Below are 27,894 nucleotides of genomic sequence, written 5' to 3' on the forward strand. Positions count from 1 at the left end.
CTACAGTATGTGTGGAAAACAGAATATCCAAGGACCAATCACACAAAATGATCACAATGATGTGTTTTATTTAAGGTCAAACAGAAATTGCAGAACTCATTATAGGCACAGTAACTTACTCTTAATAGCGATACACTGCAAAGAAATTGGCATGTAGCACGGCAGCACATACAAGCACCACAAGCAGAGTGAAACGATAAATGACAAAGAAACAGCAGTCACATTTCATGTCCGTCCGAGAGTGTCAGAGAGAGTTTTTCATATATGGCTTAGTCCTGAACAGTCTTTGGCCCTCCTCGTCTTCCTTTCAGTCTGCAATTGTACCCAATTCACAAAATGTCGTTGATCACTCACCAGTAAATGGTGCTATGTGGAGGGAGACATGATAAGCACGCCGGGTGCGTGTGTTGAATTTACCCAATTCAAATGGAGAACTTAAAAAGACATTTTGCACACACAAGGCACAATCAGAGCTTATAACGGTCACCGCGAAGCGTCGCTTCTCGGATCTTTCACAATCTCGTTTCACTGTTGTTGACTCAGAAATCCCCGTGTGTTTGCCGCGCCCAGCCGAGATGGAGGGGAGCTGGTGAGTCAGAGCAAAGAGGCTTTGGTCGTCCAGAGAGCCCCCCCCCCGCGCGGCACAATCACTTTGGAGCCAACACTCCACAGTCAGAGGGGCTGCGAACCGATTCACTCGGGTGACTCAGTCAATCCACCGCTAGGACAAGTGCCATGGCAACCAAAATCGCTGGCTGTAGGAGCAATTTGAGGGCATCGCCAGATAACGCTGGCAGGGACGGGGGGTGCGCAGAGTGAGGATGCTGCTGCCGCCGCCACCGTGTGAGAGTATTACCGGGAAACCAGGTTGTTTGACTCAGATCCTGAGGAGACGTCACATCTACTGTTGGTTTGGATAATGAAGAAGAAGAAGGGAGCAAAAAAATAAAAAATAAATAAAAAGGAAACCTGCGAACACATCTGATATCTGGTTTTAACTGTGTTTCCACCTGTGAGCTTGACCTGTGGTGTGTTTTTTCAGGTTTCTCCATTATGTTCCAGACTGACTCATTACTGTGATCCACCATTGACACCGTAACTCAAGGAGGGGGGCAAAACAAACAAACAAACAAACAAAAACTTCTTTAAAGCAAACTGTTGGTATTTCACAGCGAGGCAATGCCATGCTTGGCAAAGGACAGGTTCTCGAGCAAAACGAACAAAAGGACAGATCCCTCAGAGCAATCTTATGATGCTGTAATAAAACAACAGACATTTCATTAACAGTACATTGATTTGATTTTTTTTTTTTTTTAATCAACTCTTTTATCTGTATGTATTCAAAATAAATTTTGAGTACTTTGACATAGTTATGTACATAAGTGCAAACAAGGTGAACATCACACATTCGTATACACCTCAGTGAGGATGGATGTCGCGCCAGCACAGCTGGGCAAGAAGAGACCCCTGGACCGCTGCTTTCTCAGCCAAAACCGAAGCAGAGCTCCGGGAAGGAAAAAACCTCCACACAGACGAGCCGTGCTGTCCGGTTTGGCGTTAAAAGGTAAAAAAAACAAAAAAAAAACATCGTTCAGTCAGTCCAAAAGCCTCTTTACCTCCCTGACAGATCGGTGTTTGCTTTAAAAGCCAAAGTCCATTCTTATTTCTCAAAAAAAAACAAAAAAAACAAAACAAAAACACCATTTACAAGAAAAACAACAACATTAAAGGTCAAATAAACGAAAGTAAATAAACTCCAGACCTCCCCAAAGGACCTTTGGATATTACAAGGGTTTAGGTTTTCCATAGAAAATATTGAATCACGCTGCAAGAACAAGACAAACTAATTAGACATTCCCTTTTTGAATAAGTTAGTGTTGTATCTTATTGGAATTAATGAGGAAAAAAATGACTATAAGGATGATAGAAAGGTAGCCACGTTGTCATTTTGTTGCCACAGCAACAACAACTATCTCTATTAACAATAACTCCATCATTGTGTACAAACAATTTTCATTTTATATTGTTTTTCTTGTTGGTCTACACAAACTATTAACTATATATATGTATTTATATATATATATATATAAATGAGTTTGTTATTTTAAATAATTTGCATGCCGTGTTTTTTTTTTTAAATTAATATAAAAAAAAGAAGCTTACCTTATAATTAATACATGTAATTTTCATACACAGTTATCACATCTTTATACAGTGATGGAGAGATAAGGCCTTTTGTTTATTCGTATTCTCCAGACTGAATCAACTGTCTGTGTGCGAAAGGATCTGGTCACAGGACTCCGTCACCAGAGCGCTTTGCATTTCACACAGTTCGAATTCAGAGCCGCGTGTTGGGAAAATACCGCGAGGCCTGAAGGAAATCAAGTACAAGAGAATGAGGAAGGGAACGAGAAGAAGGGAAAAGAGGTAAAAACTATCTTCAGTTGTGCCGCACCACAGTTCTTCAAACTGACCTCGAAGCATACAGAGATAAATCTTGAATATGCTTAAAAATTCAAATGCCCTCAAGAGGCACAGTTTAGTAATCAAGTATTCTACTTTCCCAGCTGGACAGCAGTCAGTGAAGGCATACTGATGTTAGGAGGAGGGGGGGGGCGCATTAAAGGACGGAGTTTACTTGGCTGGACAAAGCCCGTTTAAAAAAATTACGAATAAAAACAAGACGAACAAATGTCAACATTCTGATTTTACGGAGTCGCAGAAACTGCAGCTGCTCAGAGAGACTGAACAAGTTAGAGGCTACATACTGTGACATCCAGCACGCAGAAAAGAGGAAATAATCTTGGAAAATATAAATATTCTCTTCCTCCTGGAGGGATAAAGCATAAGCTCATTAATCTCATGTTCGCACATGAGGCTTGAGCCGGGAGATAAATCATCTCGGATATTTCCATTTTTCCTCATGAAACCACTGTCAATATAAAAGTTTCAGCTTGAATCATCTCTTCTGTCGTGATATTTCAACGAATCATGCCAGAAAAGTCACTAAGGAATATTTTATGTTTGTAAATTCAAGCAATACCTAATTGAAAATTATTTAGAAATAGTACATAGTGCAGAATTTGGAGGCCTGTCACAAGCACAATATTGGTTATGAGGTTGGTTATGTGAGCAGTACAGGGTTTTATTTCTTTCTTTTTCTTTTTTAGTTGTTATTAGTGGTTGTTTGGACAAGAGGCAACTGGAGCTTCAGTATTTTGTTCAGTATTTACTTTCATTTAAGCAGCATCACAGGGAGATAACAGGACCTTTAGCAAACACAGTTAACCATTGTGTGATTAGTCCTGTGTTTTCCATCCTTCTCTTCATTTTAGCTTCAATTCCCTCAGTGTCTTCGTAACTTCCGACAGAATTTAAAATCAAAAAAGACTTAGTTGAAATGATCATTATTCAATACTGAACACATGTGTAGTGGGTGGAGCCAGGTGAGCAGAGACAATCTCCAGCTCGCTGTTTCCAGTCCAAGTGAATTATTTGCTGGTTCGTAGCATCAAATGTGACGCTTTTGTTCCGAAGCAGAAGAGTCTCTTTAACCGATGGAACTGCACACTATTGTGGGGTCGAGCAAAAACCAAGTCACCCTTCTGCTCCCACTGAACACAGCTGGCTGAGCTGGTGGGGAAAGAAACTGGTGGCATTTTTTGTGCCACCAGGTGGATATTTTGTCTTTATATAACTGGATAATGTAAAATGACAAGGACGAAGATTAAATATTCTAAAGAAACTGGTACCACACTGACCTTATTATTATTATTTTTTTCTGCCCAGTGATTATAAGTTCCTTTTATAGTGCATTTTGGCCACTTTGGGTACTTTTTGTTAATTAAGGGTACAAAATACTAACCAGCGGGAAACGGTACTGTAATGTACCCGAAACTGTGTACATTTGCACTTCGAAGAGTACAGCTCTGCTGAGAGTGAAAGATATTTGTAAAGTAGCCACACCACTCATTGACATTAAATATAAATCTATATAACAATACACATACTTTAATATGTCTTAACACAGTATCAGCATGGTACCTATGTGACCTCTGAAATAGTCTATATATAGTGACTCGTTACATTTCAGCATGCCTCTCCTTCAAAAAGGCATGTTTGCAAGGTTGTTTTTTTTTGTTTTGTTTTGTTTTTTTGCATTAGATACATTCACAACACGTTAACATTATTTAAAATGAATAATGTTCAGTGGAACGATGCCGTGACATCCGCCGCATTTCCGACAAAAAAACCCAATGTGCGATTCCTCGTCCCTTTCCGACACGTGGGGCGACTGGTTTGATTCGTGACGTCGACGTCTCGACAGCGCAGCTGCCGCAGACCAGAAGTGAACACAGATGCAATTTTCGTGGAACAATAGTGACCCAAATAACACGTCGACCGTTGAGCGCTGGCCTGTTCTGACAGTGTGTATTTGACCGTGGTCGTTTGAGCGGACTTTGAAGAGGCACATTCGAATTTGGATAAAAGTCATTTCAGCACAAAGCTGTTTACTTCAATTTTACACACCGACAAAGCAATCCACCTGGGGAGTGCTTTTAGTTTCTTATTTTCTCTCTCCCTCTCTCTCTCTCTCTCTCTATCACACATCACACTAGATGTTTTTTTTTCTCCCACCCCCCCACTTCTTGACTTGACTACCACACAATCCTGCTTATAACAACTGTGGCTTCAATATTTAGAGTCTGACGACTTTCGATGAAAACGAGACATCAGTAGAAAAGACGAGACATTTTAAAGTCAGACAGGACATTTTCAAGTTCTAAGCTTTCTCCCTGAAGAGCCAAAAAACATAAACAAATAAATAAAAATTGTGCCAGATAATTGATTTAAAAGCCACATGAATGGAGATAGTTGCACAAATAAACTGCCTTTTTAAAATCGAGGGGAGGGGGGGGGGGCATTTGTCGGGGTATTGCGTCAAACGGGGTGGGGGCTCCTTGCATATACAATAGATCTTTTAGGCACAATACCAGGAAACACGTCGAGCTTCCATCTTTTGACAACAGTTGACATCAGAGGGTAACAGTGTTCGGGCTGCCAATTATACAAGTCTGTGAGAACTTCGGTCGGACTCGTAAATCGTGTTTTGACACAGATATTCCATGATCGGGACGACACCGGTGGTTCAGATATCCAATGAAGAACAAAACAGGACCTTTCTGCCAGGGGGATCGAACGCCGTGACTCAAGAAAAGTATCCGTTTCAATCCTTTGACGCGGCGAGGTTGATTTATTCAGTGATATAATCTGCTTTTTTTTTTTTTTTTTTTTACGATTCTTATATGTAAAAAAAAAAAAAAAACTTCAGAGCCTAGAAAAGTCTGTCCACTCAGCCGCTATTATAGTAATAGTGGTAGTGATCTAATTCAATGTCACTTTATTTATAGCTTTCAAGGTTATTGCATCACAGAACAATGACGCCTTATTTGCTACAATAAACCAGACTATGAAACCAGGACAAAAAGTGAATAAATCCCACATAAAAATTGTGAATAAAAGTTCAATTGAAACCACGGAGTACCGGTAGTGGCTGCAGGCGTACACAACGTGTTGGTTTTTGTTAATTGACGCTGCCTTAAATCATTAAACCATCTTCCGCCCTTTTTCAAATGTGAAACTTAAGCCCCCTCTGCAGCTCGGCAGAGAAATGAAAGGCACAAACAAATGAAACACGACGCCCTGGTCCATGTCAGTCCAGGTGAGATGGCGACCGTGACGGCAAACTGAGTATTCGTGGTACGGTGTGAATGTTGCATTTGTTCGTCCTCCTGAAACGTTGACGTTGCATTATGTGGAACGGCTCTTTCGCTATGGGGACGTTATGGTTGTGGAGCAGCAGCAGGTCCGTTCGCTGCTCTAATAGTCTGAACTTGTCATGGTGTCCCACTTTGGAACAGTCAAAATATGTTGGATGGCCTCATGTGATGGCTCCAACCCATAAAGGGCTTTTTTTTTAATTTTTTATTTCTTGAATATGTGTGTGTGTGTGTGTGTGTATGGCTATAAGAAAGGGGGGTGGGGGGCTCTATTGCTCAGCCTGATCAAGTCAGTATGCATCAGGGTGGCTGCTTTAAAGCAACAATAATACGTCCAGGTGTGTATTGCATGAACCGTCACAACTTCCCAGCTGTCCTAGAAATGGCGTGAGAAGCTTCACGTCGTCACTCAGTCGTCGTCGTGCACCGGAGGTGAGGCACATGTTCGCTGGAGGTGGTGGGGGGGGGGGGGGGGGGGGGGGTGTCAGCAACTTTAACTGGGGTTTCGGGAAAGGCTTACTGAGTTTAGTGCCACTGGAGCCGCCACCAGCAGTTTGGGGACGGGACAGAAATGGGTTTCCATGGGAACGCACTGGAGCTCCACCGGATCAGAAGTCAGAAGCTCCGAGGGGTCTACTGAGAGAGAGAGAGAGAGAGAGAGAGAGAGAGAGAGAGAGAGAGAGACAGAGAGAGAGAGAGAGGGAGGGATAGAGAGAGAGAGAGGAGTCATGAATCATCGTGAAGATTATTCTACAAGCTAAAAATACAGTTACATTTCCTGCTGTCGTCAGACGGTTTCATACGAGCTTCACCAAGACAGTATTTTACGAAGCTGAAGACACTTTAATGGGTATAGATGCTGAACGTAAGTTATTGCCTGAAGCATCCAGTCACCAAAACCTACTGCTCTCTGCACCTTACCTGATAAAAAAAAGGTTTCATGAGGAAGGTGTGAACATTTCCTCTTAAATCAGGTTTTTCGCTCAACATGCAAGACAAAATGATTAACGACGTCTTTGGAAATACATTTAAAAAGTCGACTAAATGAGAAAAGAACTAAAATTCTTTGTAAAACAAGAACTGAAAGGAAAAGAGAAGCACTTATTAACACACACTATTGTACTAGTGCAGGGTGTTCACCAAAAAAAAACCTTATTCCCTGGAGCTGGACGTCGGTCCAGTGGTTCTGAAAACTTCTCCTATAGGGGACAGCAGCAGGAGAAATATGTCTATCTATCTATCTACTTAATCAAAACACATGGTTTTACACCTGAAATCCAGATTAATTATAAAGTTAAGATAAGCTCAAGTGGAAAATCACAAGTATAACAATACCATATTCAAAGTACTACAGGGTTGAATTCCCTTTTATTGCACATGGATCTCAAAAACTGTTCAAAATTATACGATAATGGGAAAAATATTAGGAAAACTGGCTAAAGATCTTTATCCCTTTGTGTGAAATAAGATGTACAGAATGAGAGTTTCTATGTGTTTTTATTTTGGGTGGAGGTGGGGGGGTCCTCCTGCTTATTTTGAGGGGAAGGACGAGTATTAATGACACGGAAGCTACAATTACCTTCAGTACAGGTCAGTTATTATGATTGTTTGTGCTCAAACAATGCTCCGTATTGAAACAACAACAACAAACAAAACAAAAACCACATCCGAAAGCATCGGATATGAAATAAAAGTGTTTTGGTCTCTGGTTTTTGTTCTCAAACAACCAGTTGTTAAAGTTGTTTATCCTAAAATATAAAGCTTAGAAGAATAATGTCAGTAAAACAGCTTCGGCGAGATATTTTAAATTCTTAAAAAAAAAAATTGGGGTGGTATTTAGGATTGTGTGCAGACAGATTATAAAAACATCCCGTTGACTTGTTTGTTTGCGTCAATCCTTGCTGGCCTATAATGAAATTATCCTGCATTCATTAAATGCTCTAATCAATCCTAAAAACATCTCAATATTTAAATTATAGAGGTTTCCATCCCACATATATGTACATGACAAAGCAACACAAACGAAACAGATGTGATAATTAAAAGCAGATGTTTGTATTCGAAAAAAAAGTTTTTTCTTAAGATTCCTCTTAAGACAAACAGTTTTTATTTGCCGACCACGCAGCAAACGGATGAAACATCCACGAAACACACACTCGTGACACAACAAGCAGGTGAAAAAGCGACGGCACACGACTCAAGACACCACAGAACTGAAATTGGAAAAAAAACAAAACATAAAAAAAAAACCAAAACAGCCGAAATGAAGGAGCAAACCTGATTCGAGGCGGCAGATTCAGCGAAAGGAACATTGGTGACTGGGGTCGAGGCCGACGAAACAGTGGAGGTGGTGGCACCGTGCATCATGGGAACTTTTATTCAGGCGCGTCAGACGAGAGACAAGACGACGAGGATGTCGGGGGGGGGGGGGGAGGAAGGGAGGAAGGGAGGAAGGGAGGAAGGGAGGGGAGGGGAGGGGGGGGACAGGTATGTTATGATTACCATGGCAAAATGTGATCGGTTCAAAGGTCATGGCACAACTCAGGTGATATTGGCAGGATGGACTTGGACGAGTATCAGGACGCATGCAAAAAGAAGAAAGCGAGAGATAAAAGGAAATCACGCATTTTAAAATCAGCCAACCGGTGGAAACAAAGTGAGACGGAACAAAGTTGAAACATCGTCCCCGACAACAAAATGTCAAACAAACGAGGACAGAACACAGTCATACAATCTGATCAGACTGGGATATCTGATAATTGTATTCAATGGACGAGCATATGCATGGAGGGAGCAAGTGACCCATAATAAGGCGCAGCATGTTTGTCGGCGACGTCGCTGCTGGAAAACAAGTGTGGTCTCTGTTCCGCAACTGTCACATTGAGGAGCCTTTATCTACAGAATCAACTGGGTTCTGTTTGTTCAGTCGCACCGGTAATTTGAGGATGTGTTCACTGCATAAAATACTAAATATAGCTATATAAGCCATTTTATTGGTTTGAAGCGGAGACTCGAGCAGTCGTTCGTGTGCGTGCGTGCGTGTGTGTCATGTTTTAAGACGACTGACTCACAGTCTGCGTCAAGATTGTCAAGAAGTGCGCAAACGCCGGACATGCCACAACATGATAACTGGAAAATCAGAAAGGATCTCACACGCAACAAAAGTACAGTCGTTAAACAAATTAGGGTTTAAATATCAAGCGTGCAGCACTTTTCGACTGACTTTTTCACTGTGTGGTCAGCTCTCCGTTTGTCCATTTCAATTTCTTCCAAACATGCCTTGAGCACTTTATTTTCAATTTAAAATAAATAAAGCTTGGGTTAAAAGTACAAAATCTTACCCTTTTGGGGAATGTAGATCAAGAAAAATCAGCCGGATGAGACAAAACTACAGAATACTACTTACATACAAAGTCTTGCACTGTTTGTTTGCGCCACACGGTGGTGTATTGAGTCATTCAGGGAGGCTCACCGCACAGTGGCGTTTTCGATGCGGTGAGCAGTGTATTGCACTATTTATCAGCTAAAATCAATCTGGATCATATATAGCTTAATAACTACAGCTATAACAGTTGTAAGAGATGTCAATTTGCGCAGAACAAAATCACATCGGTAGAGCCTCCCTTAAACTCTATTTGCTCCACTTCCAATTTCCATTTTGAGTTCATTTCAGGTTTACCGAACTGGATCTTTTCAGGGTGGTGCGGATGCGAGCGCTGTGATTTAATTATTACATAACTCCCCACTTGGAGTGGTTGAGGTGGAATTGCTATCGGTTTAATGAGCATGAAGAATCCGCTTCGCTTGTCAAACAGAGCTCCGCCCAACGGCATGTGACATGACGCTCCTTGGCATTGTGGCAGCTGCTATTTTTAGACTCAGAAGGAAACAAGGTACAAAACAAAAAACACACAAAAAAAAAAAAACCCCAGGTAATTGATGTTGGGTTTGGCTCGTCTGAAAGAGAGTGTGACTGTGACGGCTCAGTTCATTGAGGTTATTTAAGGAAGTGCTTGTAAGGTGATATAAAACTGTTTTAACTGTTTTCAGAGATGTGGCTATTCAGCGCATATATATATATATATATATATATAATTCCTTTTATAGACTGGCCACATATCTCAATTTACACATCTGAGAAGAATATAGATTTATGAAAATTGTAAATTATTGAACAACAAAAGAAAAAGGAAGAGAAAAGAAAGCCCCCTCTCGCTCTCTCTCTCTCACACCCGCACACACACACACACACACACACACACACACACACACACACACACACACACACACACACACACACACACACACACACACACACTGCATATATCTGCAAGTTCCTGTACAGACACAGGTACATAAAAAGAGAAGTGAAAGAGCAGAGGGGAAGTTGGAGGCGGACCTAAAGAACAAGTTGGCGCAGGAGCATCAGGTTTGCAGGTTTAGGTGAGTGAAAGCAACACTGAAGCGACACTGTTTGTCACTGCTTTGTAGTTTTGAAGTGGAGAGGGGGGGTGTCAGACGCCCTCGTGTTTAAAAGACGAAGTGAACAACAGCATCCTAACTGTGTGTGCAAACACACTGAACACATACAAAGAGTAAAGCGAACGTTTCGATCGCAGAACATTTAAAAGGTTAAACGTCCCAGATGCTTTAGGTCTTTCTCGTTACTTGCTTCTTCACCATTTCATCCTAAAATGAGGAGCTTTGAAAGGAACCCTGCATGCAGCCACGACTCCCAGCAGAAGATTTCCCCCCCAAAAAACAGTGTCACATGTGTCTTCTAATGCTCCGTAAGACCCACATTCCACTCTCCTTTCCCACTGAGCCGGAGTGGCTGCGAGCAGCGCGGCTCCGTCCGAACGTGCGGCCGGTAAGCGTCGTCCAAGTGACTCACCGGCGGGGATAAAGGCTGGTTGCTGGATCTGCATGTTGGCCAGGGCTTGCTGGTAGTGGAACATGTTGGGGTTGAAGACAGTGGCGGCGGCGCCGTTGCTCTTCTCCAAGACCGGCCTCTTTGGTAGCTGCACGGCGCCTGGTGGCAAAGTCTGGCCAGGAAGGACACATGACAATCAGCCGAAATAGCTCAGTTGGGAGAGCGTTAGACTGAAGATCTAAAGGTCCCTGGTTCGATCCCGGGTTTCGGCAGAGGTGGAATGGTGACTTTTTTTTTTAAACAAGTGTCGGTTGATAAATTACAGAAGCAGAGCTATTCAAGTCTAAAACACACAGGACTGCGGCCGACAGTTCCCCGAGGGGAATATCCTGCTTTAGTGGTTCACAGGGTCTGATCCCAGAGTTGACAGATTCGTCTTGACAGTCCCTCGGCGAGACCGTTGACCCCTGTTTGCTTTCATAGTGCCGCAACCATGATAACGCGCTGCTCATAGAGTGTGTAGCTTTGGTTATCTATTAATAGTGTAGATAAATAATTTAATCCTATCATAAATAATTCTCCTAAGGGGAACAAAAAAACCCAACAAAAAAACACACTTTTGTTCTGCCTTGTTTCTGTTGCTCTCCAGAACCACATTGGTTCAGTCAGTGGTGTCGTTGTTATTTCCCACCACCAGAGGGCACTGCATGTTAAAGTGGAGCTGGAGAGACGTGGGACAACCTGGAGGTCAGGCCAAGAGCACAATGCTATCGCTTTGATTCTGCCATGAGGCTCATACAGGACTATTTACCTGCAGTGGAGGGTTCTGGAGACACAGTTGTCATGTCAGCATATATATTCTAATATTTCATCAAAGTATTTATTCTAATGACACTGCCTGGTGTTCATCAGTTTGCACAGGTTTGAACAAAATCAACGTCACTGGTGACCAGCAGTAGCAACAAAACCAATAAGGTGTTTCAGCAGAATGGAAAATCAGCCCTACAGCAACATTCTACAATTGCCTGTATATATTATCACAGCAGACACACATCGTATTCTAAATTGTTTAGAATTTGCATTCAATTAGCATTGAAAAGGGACCCGATTGTGTTACAGGCTTTTTTTTTTTTTTTGTCTCCATGTATTGTGCTCCACCGAGTGTTTTGGCTGGAACACGTGCACCCTGGCAGGCATTCATGAAAAAAACATAATCCCCACATTATGATTTCACATTGGAAGCATGCTTGGGGTCACTATGACACTCTGATCCTTTATTGTTTCAGCAGATCAGAAGAAAATATTTTTATTTCGCAGCAGTGTTTTGTTCAGTAGATGTACTGAAAGGCAATTTGGTTGACAGTTAAGGTTTTCCCGTCTTTGAGTAAAGCTTTCACAATCACTTCAACATGTTCAATGCCTTAAATATTACTTCGATCAATCGCAATGTGAAGAAATACTCACCAAGGCTGCTGTGTTTTGACTGGCTTGATGCTGTGCAGCCTTGATCCTGGCCTGCAGGTGAGCTGGCGGGTGGAAGTATTTGCACTTGTCTCTGCTGCAGCGACCTTTAATGTAGTCCATGCACACGATGACCGAGTTCTCGCTGCAGTCCACCATGCCGGCCTCCAGAGGGTGCGCGTAGCGACAGTCGCTCTCACCCCGCGTGCAGTTGCCGCGCTGAAATTCTCGACAGACCTGCCGGCGATCAACATTTACCTCCCATCATACTTTGGCCAAACATAGAAACGCAGCAACTGCACGCAGGCCCACATACCTCCAGCTTGTCTGTGCGCACATGTTTCTGCGTGGAGGTGCCATTACCCATGGCTGCCAGGCCGGTGGGACTCCCAGGAACCAGCAGGGGAGTGCTGGGCAGCAGCTCAGGCATCAAGCCCATTGCCGGGCCCATGTGGCTCAGATAAGGGCTGAATGCCATCGTGGGACTCGTTGCCAGGGAGGGCGTCACTGGGAATGTTGTCTGGGAGAAGAACAGCGCCACAGAAACAACAGAGAGACAATTTATGGCCGGGCTTTCGTCAGCTTTAGGAGATCTGGTGGCAACATAACAAGAACTTTGGGATTTTCAGAACAACAAGCACAGTGCCAACACACCAAGAGCCATGCTCTGCTACTCTCTGAACCTGAGCCTGGATATTACAGGCCCTTTTCATAGGTTGATAATTTACGATGGTATAGAACTTAACCGTATTATAGTCAGCTGTGATTGTCACATTTTGGCCATGGCAACTCTTAAATGAGAGCCTCGCTGCGCTGGACCTACAGCATTTTCCACAAGTGTACCTAATATAGTGGCTATTGTGTATATGCATTACACAATGTGCTAACTGTAGCGGCAGGTCATCTTCTTTAACTGCGTTGCACATATTTAAAGTCATCTGGTGTGAAAGCAAAAGCAACTAGCTTCATGTTCCATATGCAAACGATAACATTATCTATTTATTCGCAATTTTTCACTCGATAGAGCAATGGAGTTGTGGAAAACATCACAAAAGGCATATGGGGCAGCAATAAAACACTGAAATATTTATCAATATCAAACTATATGGCTTTTGGATGCTTAAATCACTCACAGCGGAGCATTAAAATGTAAACATCTACGTCGTCACCCATACTGCAACGCTGAAGAGTGGCAGCATTAGTGTGGACTGCTTACTATGGGCTGCAGTTGCGCTCCAGGCAGCATGAACTGCATTTGTTGAGCCAACATGGCGGCCGCGGCCTTCTGCTGGATCAGGTTGTTCCTCCCGTTAATCTCCAGCTGGGTTTTCAGGTGCGGAGGTGGGTGCAGGTATTTACAGTTCTCTCGTGTGCAGCGCCCCTGAGGAGGAGGAGGAGGAGGAGGAGGACGCGGCAGAGAGGAGAGATGAAGGTGAGAGGGAGGCAGACGGCGTGACGCTTGACACTTTAGTCTGCGCGACCGTCGAACACCAAACAGAAAACAAAAGGTCCCGTTCTCGCTGCAGCAGCTGAGCCGGGCCACACTGCAATTTGTTCAACTAAACATAAAGAACCAAGAGCATATTCAAACCCCCCCCCCCCCCCCCCCCCCCCCCACCCCCAACAACCATGTCTTGTAAATTGTGTTGAAATAAAGTACTAATGAAGCCCCCAAAGAGCTGGTGCTGAATAATTCATTGGGTATGCGCTCTGGTTTGATCTGAGCAGATATGAAGTAATTCCACTGGTTGTCTTTCAAAAGTTGCTTCTTGTTTTCACAGAACTACATGATTAAACTAATTGTAACCCCCCCCCCCCCACCCAAAAAATAAATAAAAAAATCCCATTTCATTTACAGTTTGCTCGTGATTTAACTGAATAGAGTCGTTTGATGCTGCTTTAGACTTTCCACAGAGGCACAGACGGAAAATAAACCACGGCGACAGGAGATAAAGCTGCAGGTAAAACATATGTTCAGCTCCCACCGCCCTGTGGGACAGAATCTGTATCTGTCTCAGAGAGATATCAGACCAAGAAACAATTCATTTTCCATAAAAAAAAACAACAAAAAACACATTTTGCAGCAATACAGCCCATGTACTGGCAATGGGTCATTTAAGGAAGAAACAGAAAATTATTAGAGAGAAAAGAGACTCGCTTTTTTTTAATTAGATATTTCTTTGTTGTAATGATATCTATTACTGAAAAGTAGTGATTGATGATTGACATTTTTTCCAGCAGTTTAATAGCAGGATTGGAGCAGCAGGATTTATATTGGATCTCAGTAAACTGAGACCCAATATAAAATGCATCGCACATGCTGAAAAGAGCACATGAATCTCCAGCTTCGTATTACACTTTATTCACACCACATCCTGAAGGTGAACTGAATTTTACTGACAGTGTTTTAAGGACGCAGCGTCTGTGCGGCCGCTTAACGGCTGATGGGATCTTGTGGGAAGCCGAGGCCCATCAGTTCGTATCTGAATGCTTAAATAAACACTCCGCACACTTCACACAATGACAGCAGACAGTTTGGATGGCCGTGACCTTGTGAATCGGTACACACAGATGGCCTTTACAGAGAAAACAAATAACACACGAAGGCACGGCTCTAAACATTATTTCCACATCACGATAACAACTCGGGTGATGAACAATGTACATGAAGGTAAATTGTGATTTTATATTCCTATAGACACCAAATGAGAAGTTAGAATATATTATTCAATAAATGAATAATTGACAAAGCACATGTTTTCAAAACTAAAACAAAATATCTAAGGCTCCTACAAAATGTGTGATGTTAGCAGACTTTGGAGTCTGTGAAGTATACGCACATGTCATAAACTCCAGTAAGTTTGATATCACGGTGATCCCCACTGAATCAAAGGTCACGACCATTGCGACATACGTCAGTACGCAAGAATAACTGCACGTCATCTGCGTAAGACACCAGCGTCTTCAGGTAATGCATTTTAAAAAGCTGAAACTGGAGCCATTCGAGTATAAATTACATGCAGGGTAAAAAGTCCAGTGTTGCAGGAGAAAGCGGCCATGATCCAGAATCACTTAACCACTATCACAATATTGTTTTGGAGTTTTGATCATAGTGCCTCCAGAATAATTTGGGCTGCCGTGGCCTCCCGCTAAAGTAATTCCTGGCACGCCACTTTGCTCGTCAATTTTTGGCTCCGTGACAAACTAAATCGCATTTTGAGCCATTTATCTTAAAAGCAATTCATTTTGCCTCAGAGTGTCGTCGAGGCAAGTGTCCTTCCTCGCAGCCAGACTGTGGGGAAGGTGAAGATGGTGCTGCAGGAACACTGCGGGTCAACATGCACTCAAGAGGGAAAACTGCGGTCTCCATTAAACCCCCCCGGGGCCGACGGCAGCTGTCTGCTCCTGCAGATGAGACGTTAAGCTCGCTAAACTACCTCCGGTGAGCGCCAGCCGCGCGCTCCGTCGCCGCACCACGCCCACACAGCGGCTCGCTTTGGGTGATCATGCAAGAGCACCGGAGCAAAGCGAAATAAAATGTAAAAAAAAAAAAAAAGTGTGGAGACAAACTGACGTCATGGTGCGGAGGCTGTGACGATGATGGATGATGTCGCACCGAGATGAGGGCACATAATAAAGGCCTGAGCAGCAGGTGAACTGTAGAAAACCGCCGCAGTGCCCTCCTTTAATACGATCTATCCACACACGAGCTCGCGCGGCAGACACAAAGCATACGCGCACGCATGCAGTCGCACAACAGACAATCGGGACGGCACAGAGGCTTTTACACAAACACCCGCCCACACTGGAGATGCGAGCAAGCTTTGCGTCAGCGGGCTGTGTGTTTAGGGATGAAATGAAGAGCGAGTCCCGCGAGTCCGCCACTCGTGCTACAACACGGGGGGGGGGGGGGGGGGGGGGTAGAAAAGTACCCACTAATGACTCTCGTGGTGCATCTCATTCAGAGAGAGCACTTCAGAAAACAAAACTTTTCACTAAATTACTGTCTGATTTCGTGCCGCGGCAGCGTGAGCTACGAGTGCAGAGTCGCCACGGCGACACAAAGCCATCAAACGCAGGGCAGAGACGGAGGCCGCTGAAAAGTGGTGCTGAGGAGAGTGTTTGGTGAGGGATCTCCTTCTGGTCGCCACGGCAACACACCATGCAAAAACAGGAAAAAAAGTCCCTGTTTGTACAGTAGCACACTGTTGATGCTTTCAATGACAAGAGCCTGCATCTGCACTGTGGCACACATCATTTTGAAAGATTAATGGGACAAAACAAAATGGTATCTTTAACCTAAATGGTCCAGATATGTGACAATTATTACAAAAAACAAACCCTACCACCCTGAGGTTGATAAAGCAGGGTAGAGGAAAGATGGATATCTCTATGGATGTCTGGGGTCTTGCCCATTTCGGTCAATGTAAATGACTTAAGGGACGCATTAAGACTATACAATCAGATTTAGGCATTTATGAAAAATAAGCACGTCACTGAAGGAAGAGTCTGCTGAATTCTCAATTCAAGCAGCTTCACTTGGCTTCTCATGGTCGAGCCATGACATTAATTTTGATCATGTGGTTGAAGCTGCTTGAAATCACCAGCGAACCCACTCTGGATGAACCGGACATAAAATATAGATGCATTTTGCTCTTACAGGGGAATGATATGGAGCAGCAGATCCAACACGCTCAGGGCAGCAGAGCAGCATCATGCTCCCTTGTACACTCACACGTCCACGGCAAAAAAAACCCAACATCATTTGAATAATTAAACATGTTTTAAGGCTTAACTTAAAGATTCTATCCTATTAGAGAAGGCAAACTCCAGATAGGTCACCTGTCCATCACAGAGCAAAGACCACAAGAGCTACAGTCAGACAAAACCCAGACAGAAAGTCCCCCAAAGCCTAACCTAGACTCAGACCAAGGACATTCTCACCATGAATCCAGACTGCTAAACTCTACACACACCATTTGCAAAACAAATGGCAATAACCTGCAGTGTCTAATGTGTTCAGTTCTTAATGCAAACGCTAGAATACTAATGACTCCGGTGGGAGACGCAAATAGTTTTTGACGCTATAGACCCCCAAAAAGATTTGAATAATCCAGACAGCGTTGAGAGGACTAAGGTATAATTTAAATCTGGTTAGTGGCAGGCCGACACTGATGTCATTGAAAGGTGACATTGCTGATGAATCTCGCCCATGCCTGAAAAGTAGGATGGTGGGCAGATGTGACGTCCTCACCAATCATCTGAGACGACAGCAGCAATCCGGTTAACAAGGTAAAAAGAACCAGGCAGCGAGTTCCCCTCCTCCCTCTCCTGCAGTAGGTTCAGACCGAGCAGACAGCTAATGGAGGGCCGACAGCGGTCGGATTGGACTGGCCAGGAGACGCCACATATGGGAGGGATAGTGAGGAGGGAAGCCATTAGGAGATAAATCCATAAAATTAACAAAGGAGGGAGGGCCGAGCGGCTGAGCAGCAGGAAGGAGTGATGCTGTGGAGCAGCTCCGCCGGGAACGGCGCATGTTGCTTCTTTGTTTTTTGTTTTTTTGTGGGTTTTTTTTTCAAGTAAGTCGTTCAAGAGCAGCGACTGAAACGCAGCTGTAAGGAGGTGTTTGGTGATGTACTGACCAGACTGCAATCCTCTAGCAACCCCCGGAAACAGACTGTTGTGACTTTCAACTGTTACCAGCTTCAGCTCTGTGTCCAACTAACAACATAGACCCCTCCGGCTTCAAATAGTCAAACGTGGCCTTTAATACTTCTGTGTTTCCTTTGGTACAAAGCAACTCACCTCTGTTTTTCCTGTCAATGCAGCCGGTAGAGAGCCAGGCTGTTTCTCTGTGCTAAAAACAGCCGTGCCACTCACCAAGATCAAACTATCCAATGGGTACGCACTCCTGTGCTGTTGCTAGGCCCCCCCCCTCCCTCTTTTTCTCTCTCTCTCTCTCTCTCTCTCCGTCTGTCTGTCTGAGAGCAGAGTCTCCATTTCCCCCCCTGCTCTGGAGGACATAACACAGAAAAATGGCTGAATAATAAATTCTAACTCAATAAACGAGGAGACAGCAGCTGCACTCAGACAGAAAGCCCCTTGTCTGGGTCTCACGTGTTCTCCGCAGGAAAGCCGTGAAGTTAAAAAACCTCCCGCAATCAACACACGAAAACAGAGACGTACCCACGTCACAGCAACGGTCTATCCTTGATTTTGAGGATAATTGGTCACTGGTAGTAGTGAAGCTTCTTTAAAAAAAAAAAAGGGGGGGAGTGAGACATCACGGGCTGGCAGACAGTGCAGGAGTGGCGGTGTTGTGGTGTTGTGGTGGAGGAGAGAGGATGAGGGCAGCAGCTGCAGGGATGTGGAAGCTTCGCGACCAACAAGCCCACATCAGCAGGAGAGGAACCAACGGCGCAGCTTTACCTGGAACCACACCTGAGACCAGCGGTAAACAATAACTACCCTGTGATGACTGAAAGCCCATGCCTTTGTGCCGCCGATCCTTGATTCTGACTGGCTGACGGGTTTGCGTTGACGTTTAAGAAATGCGCCGCCGTGGGAGTTTGGACATTAATTTGCTTTGTCTGTGAAAGTCACGGGCCACACCTCTGTATCCGTTTAAAGACTGTCCAAATGATGACAAAGAAATGGAGGAGGAATGACTCGAGATACATCACCGACATCAACCCGCTGTATCTCAAACCTCAATAGACAAAACTGTTTGGTATAAAAGATAGTCTAAAGCGGCATGTATTTGTTTCAGTCATTTTGATATTCAATTGTGTGACAACTACATAATACGGTGGAATATCTGAGGACATGGTCATGGGATTGATTCATCAGCTCTCTCTACTGACATCACACATCAAACTAATAAGGACCTTTCTGAGACGACACATTTCACCGATCTGCAGACACAAAGCATTTTATATGACCTCTCGCCATTGTGACCAATTCGTGGTTCAGGGTTTTGCTCAAACACTTTTAAACACATGGATCTATCTATCTAGCCATCCATTTATCCATCTATCTATCCATCTATCCATCTATCCATTCATTAATTCATATATTTAGCACCCTTCATATACATAGTGTTGCCCAAAGTGATTAACTTAAAATGAGAAAACAAATTAAGGCATTAAATCCAAGACTAAATGATTAAAAAAAAAGAACAATAATGATGTTTTATAAATGAAAATTAAAAAAAAAGTATTTGAATTGAAAGCCAATACCTGAACTGGGTGGGAGCAGGTCAACCGATTCCTTCAACTGGTATAATCAACAAATCTAAACAGATCTTTAGATTTTGATGATAATAATATCCCATAATGACAGATCATAGAGGGGTAAATAAATAAATAAATACAACACAATTATAAATAAATAAACAAATACCACAGAGAACCCCAGTTTGTGTAAATACTGCATGTAACTGTCTGCAAGAGGGCCCTTTGTAAAACGACACACGTCTCCTGAGCACAACGAACAAGTGGAGACAAGCTGCGATACGTCAGGGATTGGTGTGTGTGTGTGTGTGTGTGTGTGTGTGTGTGTGTGTGTGTGTGTGTGTGTGTGTGTGTGTGTGTGTGTGTGTGTGTGTGTGTGTGTGTGTGTGTGTGTGTGTGTGTGTGTGTGTGTGGTGTCTGTTGCAGTTACCTTGAGTGAGTCAAAGCAGGCGATGACTCGGCCGTTCTCCACATGGCAGCTCCGCGAGGGATGTGCAAACTTGCACTCGGCGTCGGAGCGCGAGCAGGTGCCTCTCTGAAACTCCCGACACACTTCCAAGGTCAGCCATTTGGTGTCCCGTCCCATGCTCATGCTGACAGCCATCGGGGCCGCTCACGAACGTCACGCGCAAATGGACGGAGAAGTTTCCCCAAGAGGGCAAGCGTGACTCACGGTGATTCACAGAAAAATTCCACACAAAAAATCTAGGGGAAGGGGAAGCCAAACTATTTTCGTTTTTTTTCTTCTTTTTCCTCAGTGCAAATCAGCAGCAGGTCCTTTTGGTTTGTGTATTTTGGGGGATGTTTAATAGCTCTTTCCTGGGAAAGGTGGCAGCTGGAGTTTGGCTGGGGTGAGATAGAGAAGGACCGACTTTGGGCAGAGGCCAGCTCTGTCTCCAATGAAGAATGTTGGGGTGGGAAAAAAAAAAAAGAAAAAAAAAAGAAAGAAAATGCTTTCAGGACATCACTCGGGCATGCTAGGATATGTTGCTGAGTGTCCGTGCGTTCACCTGTATCAACCGGCGCCCACTAGAAGTCACTGTAACATTCACGTCAACATGGCCGAGGCCGAGGCCGGTCACTGTGGTTCCACTGCTGCAGCCTGACGGACAAACTCGGGGGTGGGGGGGGGGATTTCCGGAGATCAAAAAAAAAAAAAAACAACAACAACAAAAAAAAGGCAGAACCACACGATGATATCCTTGGAAAGATGAGACAAGGTGGCGGCTCAGCCCAGGATATGTTGGGACTGCAACTCGGCAACGTGGGATGGATGATTGTGGCTGTCAGGATAAAATATAGCCTCCATTCAAGGCTAAACACTGAGTCCCGTCCTGCTGTAATCCAGCAGACTCGGCGGACGAAACCCTGGCAGGAGGCACTTTGGAGCTCCACTCCGTTCACTTACTCAGGTCTCTTTTCTTCATTCCTCCTTTTACTGCTGTTTACTCCTCTGCTGCCATCCTCCTCACTGACCTCTCCACTGCACGTCCTTGCTCGTTCCTGTCGATTCTAGAGACAGAGAATAAGACATTCAGTACAAATAAAAAAATACAGCAGCTCGTGGAAGAGATAATGTCAACGTGAAACCCTAGTCGGAGGCGATTTTAAACAGAGAGGTTTGAGGTCCGAGAGGCAGGAAGGTGGAAAGAGCTAAATAGAAGAAAAGCAAAAGGCAAACAAACAGGGGAGCAGAGCATATAGGAGGGAGGGAGGGAGGCAACAATGAACAGGAAAGGGCAAGCTAAGTCTTGATTAAGTGATACAAAAGGGAGAGAGAGAGAGAGAGAGAGAGAGAGAGAGAGAGTGAGAGAGAGAGAGGAGATGGAGGGAGATTGCAGGAGAGGACAGGCACACGTCACTTCAATCCCAGTGAGAAAGTAATTGAGTAAGTTGACATAAACAATGCTGCGGTTTACAGAGAGAAGTGGCGTCCTTGAGGTGCGACAGGCGAGCTCGTGTGCGAGCGACACTGATGATTCCCAGTTATTAATGTCGAGGGAGGGGGGGAAGAGGAGAGGCCCGGGCGGAAAGAGAAAGAGTAGTTTTATACAACTGCAGCTGCTGTGCCCAGTGCGACGCGGCGGCCAATCGGACTGACTTTTGCAGGCAGGCAGAGCACGCCGCTGACCAATGACGGGGTATCTTGAAAGCAGGGCTCCTCCCTTCACAGAGCCCATCCTTGTTCCTCTCGCTTTTTTTTTTTTTTTTCCACTGGTACAAGCAGAGTCATGACAGGCGAGCCTCGGCCACATGCTCATATCGGAGCCGCACAAAAGCACCGAGGTGACGGCACACGGCGGCATTCCGCTCGCAGACACAAAGGAGAGGAGCCGGGGCTGCAGTGCAGCACCACGCGAGGACGACGCACACAAGTCTGCTGTGCAGCCTGGGCTCAGGGAGCAGAGTGACGTGGCCAACGCACTGAGTGAATACAGATAATGACCAGCGAGGTCACACACGCACACACGCCCACACACACACACACTCACACACACACATGCACACATGCACGCACACAAAACATATCTTACCGGAAAAGAGCAAAGTCCAAACTGCGAATTTGGACTTTGGGAACTGAAGAGGAGACAAGGGAGAACTGTCCTGTTTATAACTTGACACTACAGGATCTCATTAATGCAGAAAGTGAATAAACAATAGGCGAGAGGAGGAGAGGAGGAGGAGCGCAAACAATAATAGGAGGAGGAGGAGGAGGAGGAGGAGGAGGAGGAGGAGAGTGTGTTGGAGCAGATATTATCAGTCGCAGCGTCTGATGGCGGCAGACACAGACGGAGGCAACGATGGGTGTGTGTGTGTGTGTGTGTGTGTGTGTGTGTGTGTGTGTGTGTGTGTGTGTGTGTGTGTGTGTGTGCATGCCAACACACAGCCCAGAAGGAGAACACTGCAGAGGAGTGAGGGAAAGGGAAGTGGAAGCGGGGAGGTGGGAGCCGAATTGAGACACCCACCTTTAAACACAAAGAACAAAAGACACATCCCAGCTGAAAACAAAGAGGCAGGAATGAGAGATGAGCAGGTACAACAATTGCTTCGCCTGCTTAACCATTACACGGCCCGCCTCCTCCTCCTCCTCCTCCTCCTCCTCCTCCTCCTCTCCCCCTATCGATTGAAACTTTCCTCGGGGTGGGGGACGAGGCCAGCACTGCCCCTGCAGCTCTGCCCGGTCCTGCATCCAGGTACACGTCAGTGTCAGGGCCCCCCCTCTGTGCCTACGCACGTCCTGACGACGCAGCTCAGCAATATGCAAGCCTGCATCATCAGAACGCTCCCCGGCAACGCTCCGCCACTGCCTCTCCCCGCTCTCGCCACGCCAGATGCCGAATGGTGCAGAGTTGCCATTGCAAAGAATTGCTGGAGAGCTGCATAACAATACTGGCTCTCTTTCGCGGCGTCCTGACGTCATACCGCACGGGATCCCTCCAAAAGTGACTTTTGACATGCCGACGTGTGCGACTGCAATTTATTAGAGAGCCACATCCATATCAGACGATGTGAAGTTGGAAGAAAAGGAATGAAGCAGTAGAATAAGGTGTGAACGTGTTCAGCGTGACAGACATGTGCTGTCAGGAGGTCGTACTTGTTATAAAACGATATGGGATGTGTGAGCTGACAAACACGTGACTAAAAAGAAGGATAATCAACTCCCGCTACATAATGCTAATATTCTCATGCTTATAAAACGACCATCACGTATAAACTCAAGTCTAAAAAGAAGCTTTGTGGCTGAAAAGCACCACGAAGCTGTAAAATCAAGCATAGAACGTCTCTACGACTGACAATATCAACAAGCTCATATTGAGGAAGTTTATAATGTTTGCCATGTCCAATTTTCTGGTTTAGTATGTTTTCATTACGTATGCAGAATTGATAGTTTATTTTTTTAATACGTTTATAGTCTTTTGCTTTATATGTCAGTTAAATTTGGGTTTCAAAAATCATTTGTTTAAGATCTGATGGAATAGAATAGAATAGAATAGAATAGAATAGAATAGAATAGTTTCAGTTATCGCAGAGGAATTCATTCATATTTATGAGAAAAATATGTATCACAGATTGCATTTCAACAACGACAAAAAACAATTCATATTCTGTGATGATAATTTAACTACTTTAACAATAATCGATTAAAACTCAATTGTCAAACTCAATTTAAATGGTGATCATTTCTACATTTGTTAATCAGCTCGATTTTTTTTTTTTCACCCGAGGAAAGATCAAGGAAAAGACCAAAGTCAATTCCTACGGTCGTCTCTGTGGGCGTCAGTACGAGAGTAGAGATGAAAATGAAATAATGAACAACCCAAGGCCTGAAACGAGACCGTCATTTTCTGCCAGAAATTCACAAAATAGGCCGCATAAGCTGTCTGACATAAGCGAAGCATGACTCTCATTTAATGGATGTTTAATGCTCAGATCTGCTGTGCCTTTGTTGGTGGTGGCGTGTAATGAAGCATCAACTGCCAAAAATCCAATATTGCACAACGCAACCACAGCAGAGATACATGAGTGGAAGAACCTGAAGCAAAGCATTCGTAGGTAGATCATGCGGGAAAGATTGAGACTAATTTGACATCTTATCTCTTAACAGAAGACTTGTTGAAGTACTCAGGGGCTGACAAAACATACAGAGTACGAGGAAACGTGAAACAGATGTAAACACAGGCGTTTGACGTCTCCATTTGTGAAGATCTTCTGAAAAGTGCAGAACTGACTAAAATCACACGTTATTCCTCATTTATAGATTTAAAAAGTTTGTTTTTTTAAATTGGTAAGATCTCTAGCGGCGTGTTGTCAATCAACAATCAATCCATCAACATTTATTTATAAAGCCACTCGAGGTGACCAAAGTGCTTTGCGGTAAAAACACGACAGTAAAATGAGAAAGAAAACAATTAAGAGAAGAAGAGTAAAAATATACACTATGTCGACATGATTAAAATCAAATCGAATCAAAATAAAATAAGATAAGATGCTACTATAATTGCTGTGTATTAAAAGCCAGTTTTGAGCCTGGATTTGAAGAAGCCAAAGTTGGTTAAGGTGCGCATGTCTGGGGGCAGCAAGTGATCTGCCCGACCCCCCCAGTGTTTCTTCCTGGCTCTAGGTACTTCCAATAGAAGCTGATTTTTGGACCTTAGCAGCCTTTCTGTGCGCCGGACAGTCACGGGTTCCTCTAAATGGCTGTTGAGTGCTTTAAAAACAAAGAGTAAAACCTTGAAATGAATCCGTCAAGAAACAGGGAGCCGGTGTCGGGAGAAGAGGACGAAGGTGATGCGCTGGCGTCTGGATGTGTTTGTTAAAAAAAAAAAAAAAAAAGGGCATTTTGTACCAACTGGAGGCGACTGAGGGCCGACCGGGGGACACCGACATCAAGTGCATTGCATCAGTCAGTTCGTGAGCTGATAAAAAAGCATGAATTGTCCTTCCAAGGCCGGTGTTGATTTAAAAAAATGGCTTTACTTTGGTTAAAATAAAATGGTTAAAAACCTGCTCTGACCACGCTGTCGATCTGTTTGTCAAATTTAAACCTTCCATGTTTGAGGACAAAGAATCACAATGCAGAAGAACATCCTTCACGCCACTGCGAGTTCTACTGTCCTATGGTTTTATATGTTGCAGGAAAAAGGGAATCCAAAAACTGGACAGACATTGTGAATAATTTGCATGTATGAGTGTGGTTTCTGTGGCCATACCGTTACTTGGGGAAAAGATATGGAAAAACGTGGTTTTTCCATATCTTTTTTTTCCATATCAAAACTTGCCTCGCAGGGGATGTTATGGAGAGAACTTGATGCTGCCCACCTACTGGAGCCCACATCGAGCTACCTCAGGGTCGCACATGGAATGAAGAATTAGAAATGAAAAAGAAGAACAAATTATAAATATTTGTGATGCTTCAACTCAGTTTTTTGTTTTTTTATTAAGATTTTAGCTTTTCGCTCAGGCGAAAAACAGAAACTGACAATTCATTTTCCCGACAACCAGCAGCTTAAGTGACAGATTCAGCTTTGATACATGGGCCTACTTAAAAACGCCGCCAAACGACAACGTCACTTCAACCAGCCGAATGCACGAGTGTGTACATTTTGTACAGTGACAATCGGGAGCTGCTGGACTTGAGCGACCCTTCCGATGCAGCACAAACAGTCGTATGCAGGGATGCGGCACGGCGGAATAAATATAGCGTGCCCTAGTTCTAGCAGCCGTTACACCGCCGCCTGTCCTCCAGGTGTCTGCGGTGAGGGGACAGCTCCAGCAGGCGCACCGGGCGACGACGGCGCTGGGGCTGTGGGGGGGGCGTCAGGAAGGCAGATGAGGGCGGCTGCTGTTGACACCGGCGCACTGCGTCCCTCATCAAACGCGGTGCACCAGAAGGCCACCAGCAGCGTGACCTTCAGCGGAGCCCTGCATCGTGGCTGGTTGTGGAGCCTGGGTGGCACCTCCCACAAACTGCCGACTCGGCACCTTCGCTTTGCGAACATCCTGGAGATGTTTAATGTCTTCATGTGTGAATTTAGAGTTAGATGAGACAACTCAAGGAGTTTAGGGTTAGAGACGGACATCTTTGCTCATCCTCACCACCGGGGAGCCAAACCACAATGGTGTCAAAGAAACGTGGCAGATGATTTCATGTAATTTCCTACTTTCATTTTAATGCAGTCATTGCAATTATTTATTTATTTTTGCTTTAGAAAAAACTCAATTATATGGTAATATTAAGACATTTCAATTCAAATGTGGTTAAAATGTCTATTATATTAATGTCATAATTCAATTTCTTTATTTGTTTAATTGACCAGTTGCCCATTTCTAATTGTACCTTTAATGCACAATTAAAAAAAAAAAAAAACATAACACACTTGGGTCCAGACCTATGCATTGCTTCGGTTTGAAATGAAAATCAGTGATTTTTCTTGTGAGAGTTTTTGTGTTTAATGGGGAGTTTCTCCACTCCCACACTGACCGCCATGTGAGGAGTCACAGATAGTGATGGCTCCCTACAGAATCTCTGTGTTACAGCTCATTAAATAGACAACTTTTTTTTGGTTGGTTTGCAGGGACAAGGTCTGGTGCAAACCAACCAAACACCAATTGCCAGGTGACTGATTAAAAAAGCACAAGGTGAGCGAACCATGAATCACAGTGGGAGTGAAAGCCAGAAACCTGGAGGGATGGAGCAAAGTAATTAGGTTAAGTATCAGTAATCCTTTCAGCCCATTATAACACCACAGCTCCTGTTTAAGCAACCAAACAAAAGGACTATTTCATCAAAAAAAAAAAAAAAAAACACAATGCAGCCCGAGCAGACGAGCCTGAAACTTATGAATCAGACACAGTGTGTGATCATAGTACTGCTTTGAAACAGGGAAAGGTGGAAGGACTCCAGATACCACAACAGAGCACACAACTTGAAGTCACTGCTTGATTTATGATTTCTTACCTCCACTAAAGTGTTGGTAAATGGTTTTATTGGTATACTTTATATTAAAAAAAAAAAAAAAAAGGTGCAAGGCAGTTAATGTGTGCTTGTGTGGGAACAGGCTATGTGGGAACTGTTTGTGTGTGTCAGTTTATCTGTGTTTATATTAGGTAAAGCAAAACTAGCTCGACTGGTACAGAGTCCACACCTGGAGGGAGTGTAGACTTGTCCGAACAGGCTCTGCTTCAAATTAGCCAAGATGATGGCAATACATTCACCAGAATGGAACACAGTATAATTATGCACGCAGCTCCAGCAGTATAAGAAGCCATGGCGGTGGCGTCTGTGCGTGTGCGTGTGTGTGTGTGACCTCTTATAGGACAAACAAGGACAAGACCCAACCTTCACGCACTGACAACCTGCAGACGCACAGACACACATATCCCGACACAAACCTGCACGTGGAACGAGTCAAAACTCAATAGCAGTTTGTAAATCTGCCCTTCGCCTCCTGGCAAGACCGAATAAAGACCAAACCTGTACTCGAGAAGCGAAATAATATCTGTCGTCAGCTCACACGGCATCATTTCGTACCTTCACGTAGCAACAGCCGCCCCGTCATAAAAGGTGAACGTGATTACTGCGTAAAAGCGCATTTACGCGCATATCGAACGGCGGCAGCCCCGCGTCCACGCAACAGGCAAGTGGGTAGGAGACAGAATATAATGCGAGGCGTGGGTTGAATATAAACTCACAGAAAAGCCCAGTCGCTGAAATGAAATCAGGCTGCCTATAATGCTGCTCCGAACCGGACTGGGCCAAGACAGTCTCTTACCTGTCCGCGGTCCAAACGGGCTCCGGTGTCTTCTCCTTAAATCACCGTGTTGTTGTTGCTTTGGCCGTTAATTTCCGTAAACAACGTCCTTTCAAGCCGCATTGCTTTAAAAAAAAAAAAAAAAATTTAAGTGCGTAAAAGGGAAAAGGCGTCAGCGATATCTTACAGTGTCGCAGTGAGTCAAAAGATTCATTGTTCTTAAAAAAGAAAATTTAATTTAAAAAACACAAAAAAAACAAAGAAATGAAAAGAGAAAATGAAGCGTGTTGCAG

The 27,894-nt window shown here is 44.1% G+C and overlaps 2 protein-coding genes across 6 annotated transcripts in view; both read right to left on the bottom strand.

The window, feature by feature from the left end:
• The window catches only part of tmem265 (transmembrane protein 265), a gene marked incomplete at its 3' end in the record, with an annotated part of 222,937 nt that overhangs the window by 184,578 nt on the left and 10,465 nt on the right, over nt 1–27,894 (bottom strand). The window lies entirely within an intron of this gene.
• mbnl3 (muscleblind-like splicing regulator 3) lies at nt 58–27,786 on the bottom strand. Of its 5 annotated transcripts, none has more exons than XM_080502023.1 (8): nt 27,623–27,786; nt 20,758–20,861; nt 19,780–20,632; nt 13,331–13,495; nt 12,431–12,634; nt 12,118–12,351; nt 10,675–10,825; nt 58–6,413 (listed from the first exon to the last, which is right to left on the bottom strand). In XM_080502023.1, the coding sequence occupies exons 3-8, from the start codon at nt 19,951–19,953 to the stop codon at nt 6,274–6,276; spliced, it is 1,068 nt and encodes a 355-aa protein (XP_080358149.1). In that variant the 5' UTR covers nt 19,954–20,632; nt 20,758–20,861; nt 27,623–27,786; the 3' UTR covers nt 58–6,273. The 5 variants fall into 5 exon arrangements, with proteins under 5 accessions (XP_080358149.1, XP_080358148.1, XP_080358147.1 ...); XM_080502022.1 differs by having other exon boundaries at nt 19,780–20,239; nt 20,360–20,861; XM_080502021.1 differs by adding an exon at nt 21,884–21,926 and having other exon boundaries at nt 19,780–20,861.

Source organism: Blennius ocellaris (assembly GCF_963422515.1).
Source record: "Blennius ocellaris genome assembly, chromosome: 9".
In the NCBI taxonomy this organism is placed as follows: domain Eukaryota; kingdom Metazoa; phylum Chordata; class Actinopteri; order Blenniiformes; family Blenniidae; genus Blennius; species Blennius ocellaris.

Coding starts and splice junctions, on each gene's coding strand:
- mbnl3 (XM_080502023.1), bottom strand. CDS start 19,953: ATGGCTGTCAGCATGAGCATGGGACGGGACACCAAATGGCTGACCTTG. Junction 12,635..13,330: donor GAGCGCAACTGCAGCCCATA/GTAAGCAGTCCA, acceptor TTCTTCTCCCAG/ACAACATTCCCAGTGACGCC. Junction 12,352..12,430: donor TGCGCACAGACAAGCTGGAG/GTATGTGGGCCT, acceptor GATCGCCGGCAG/GTCTGTCGAGAATTTCAGCG.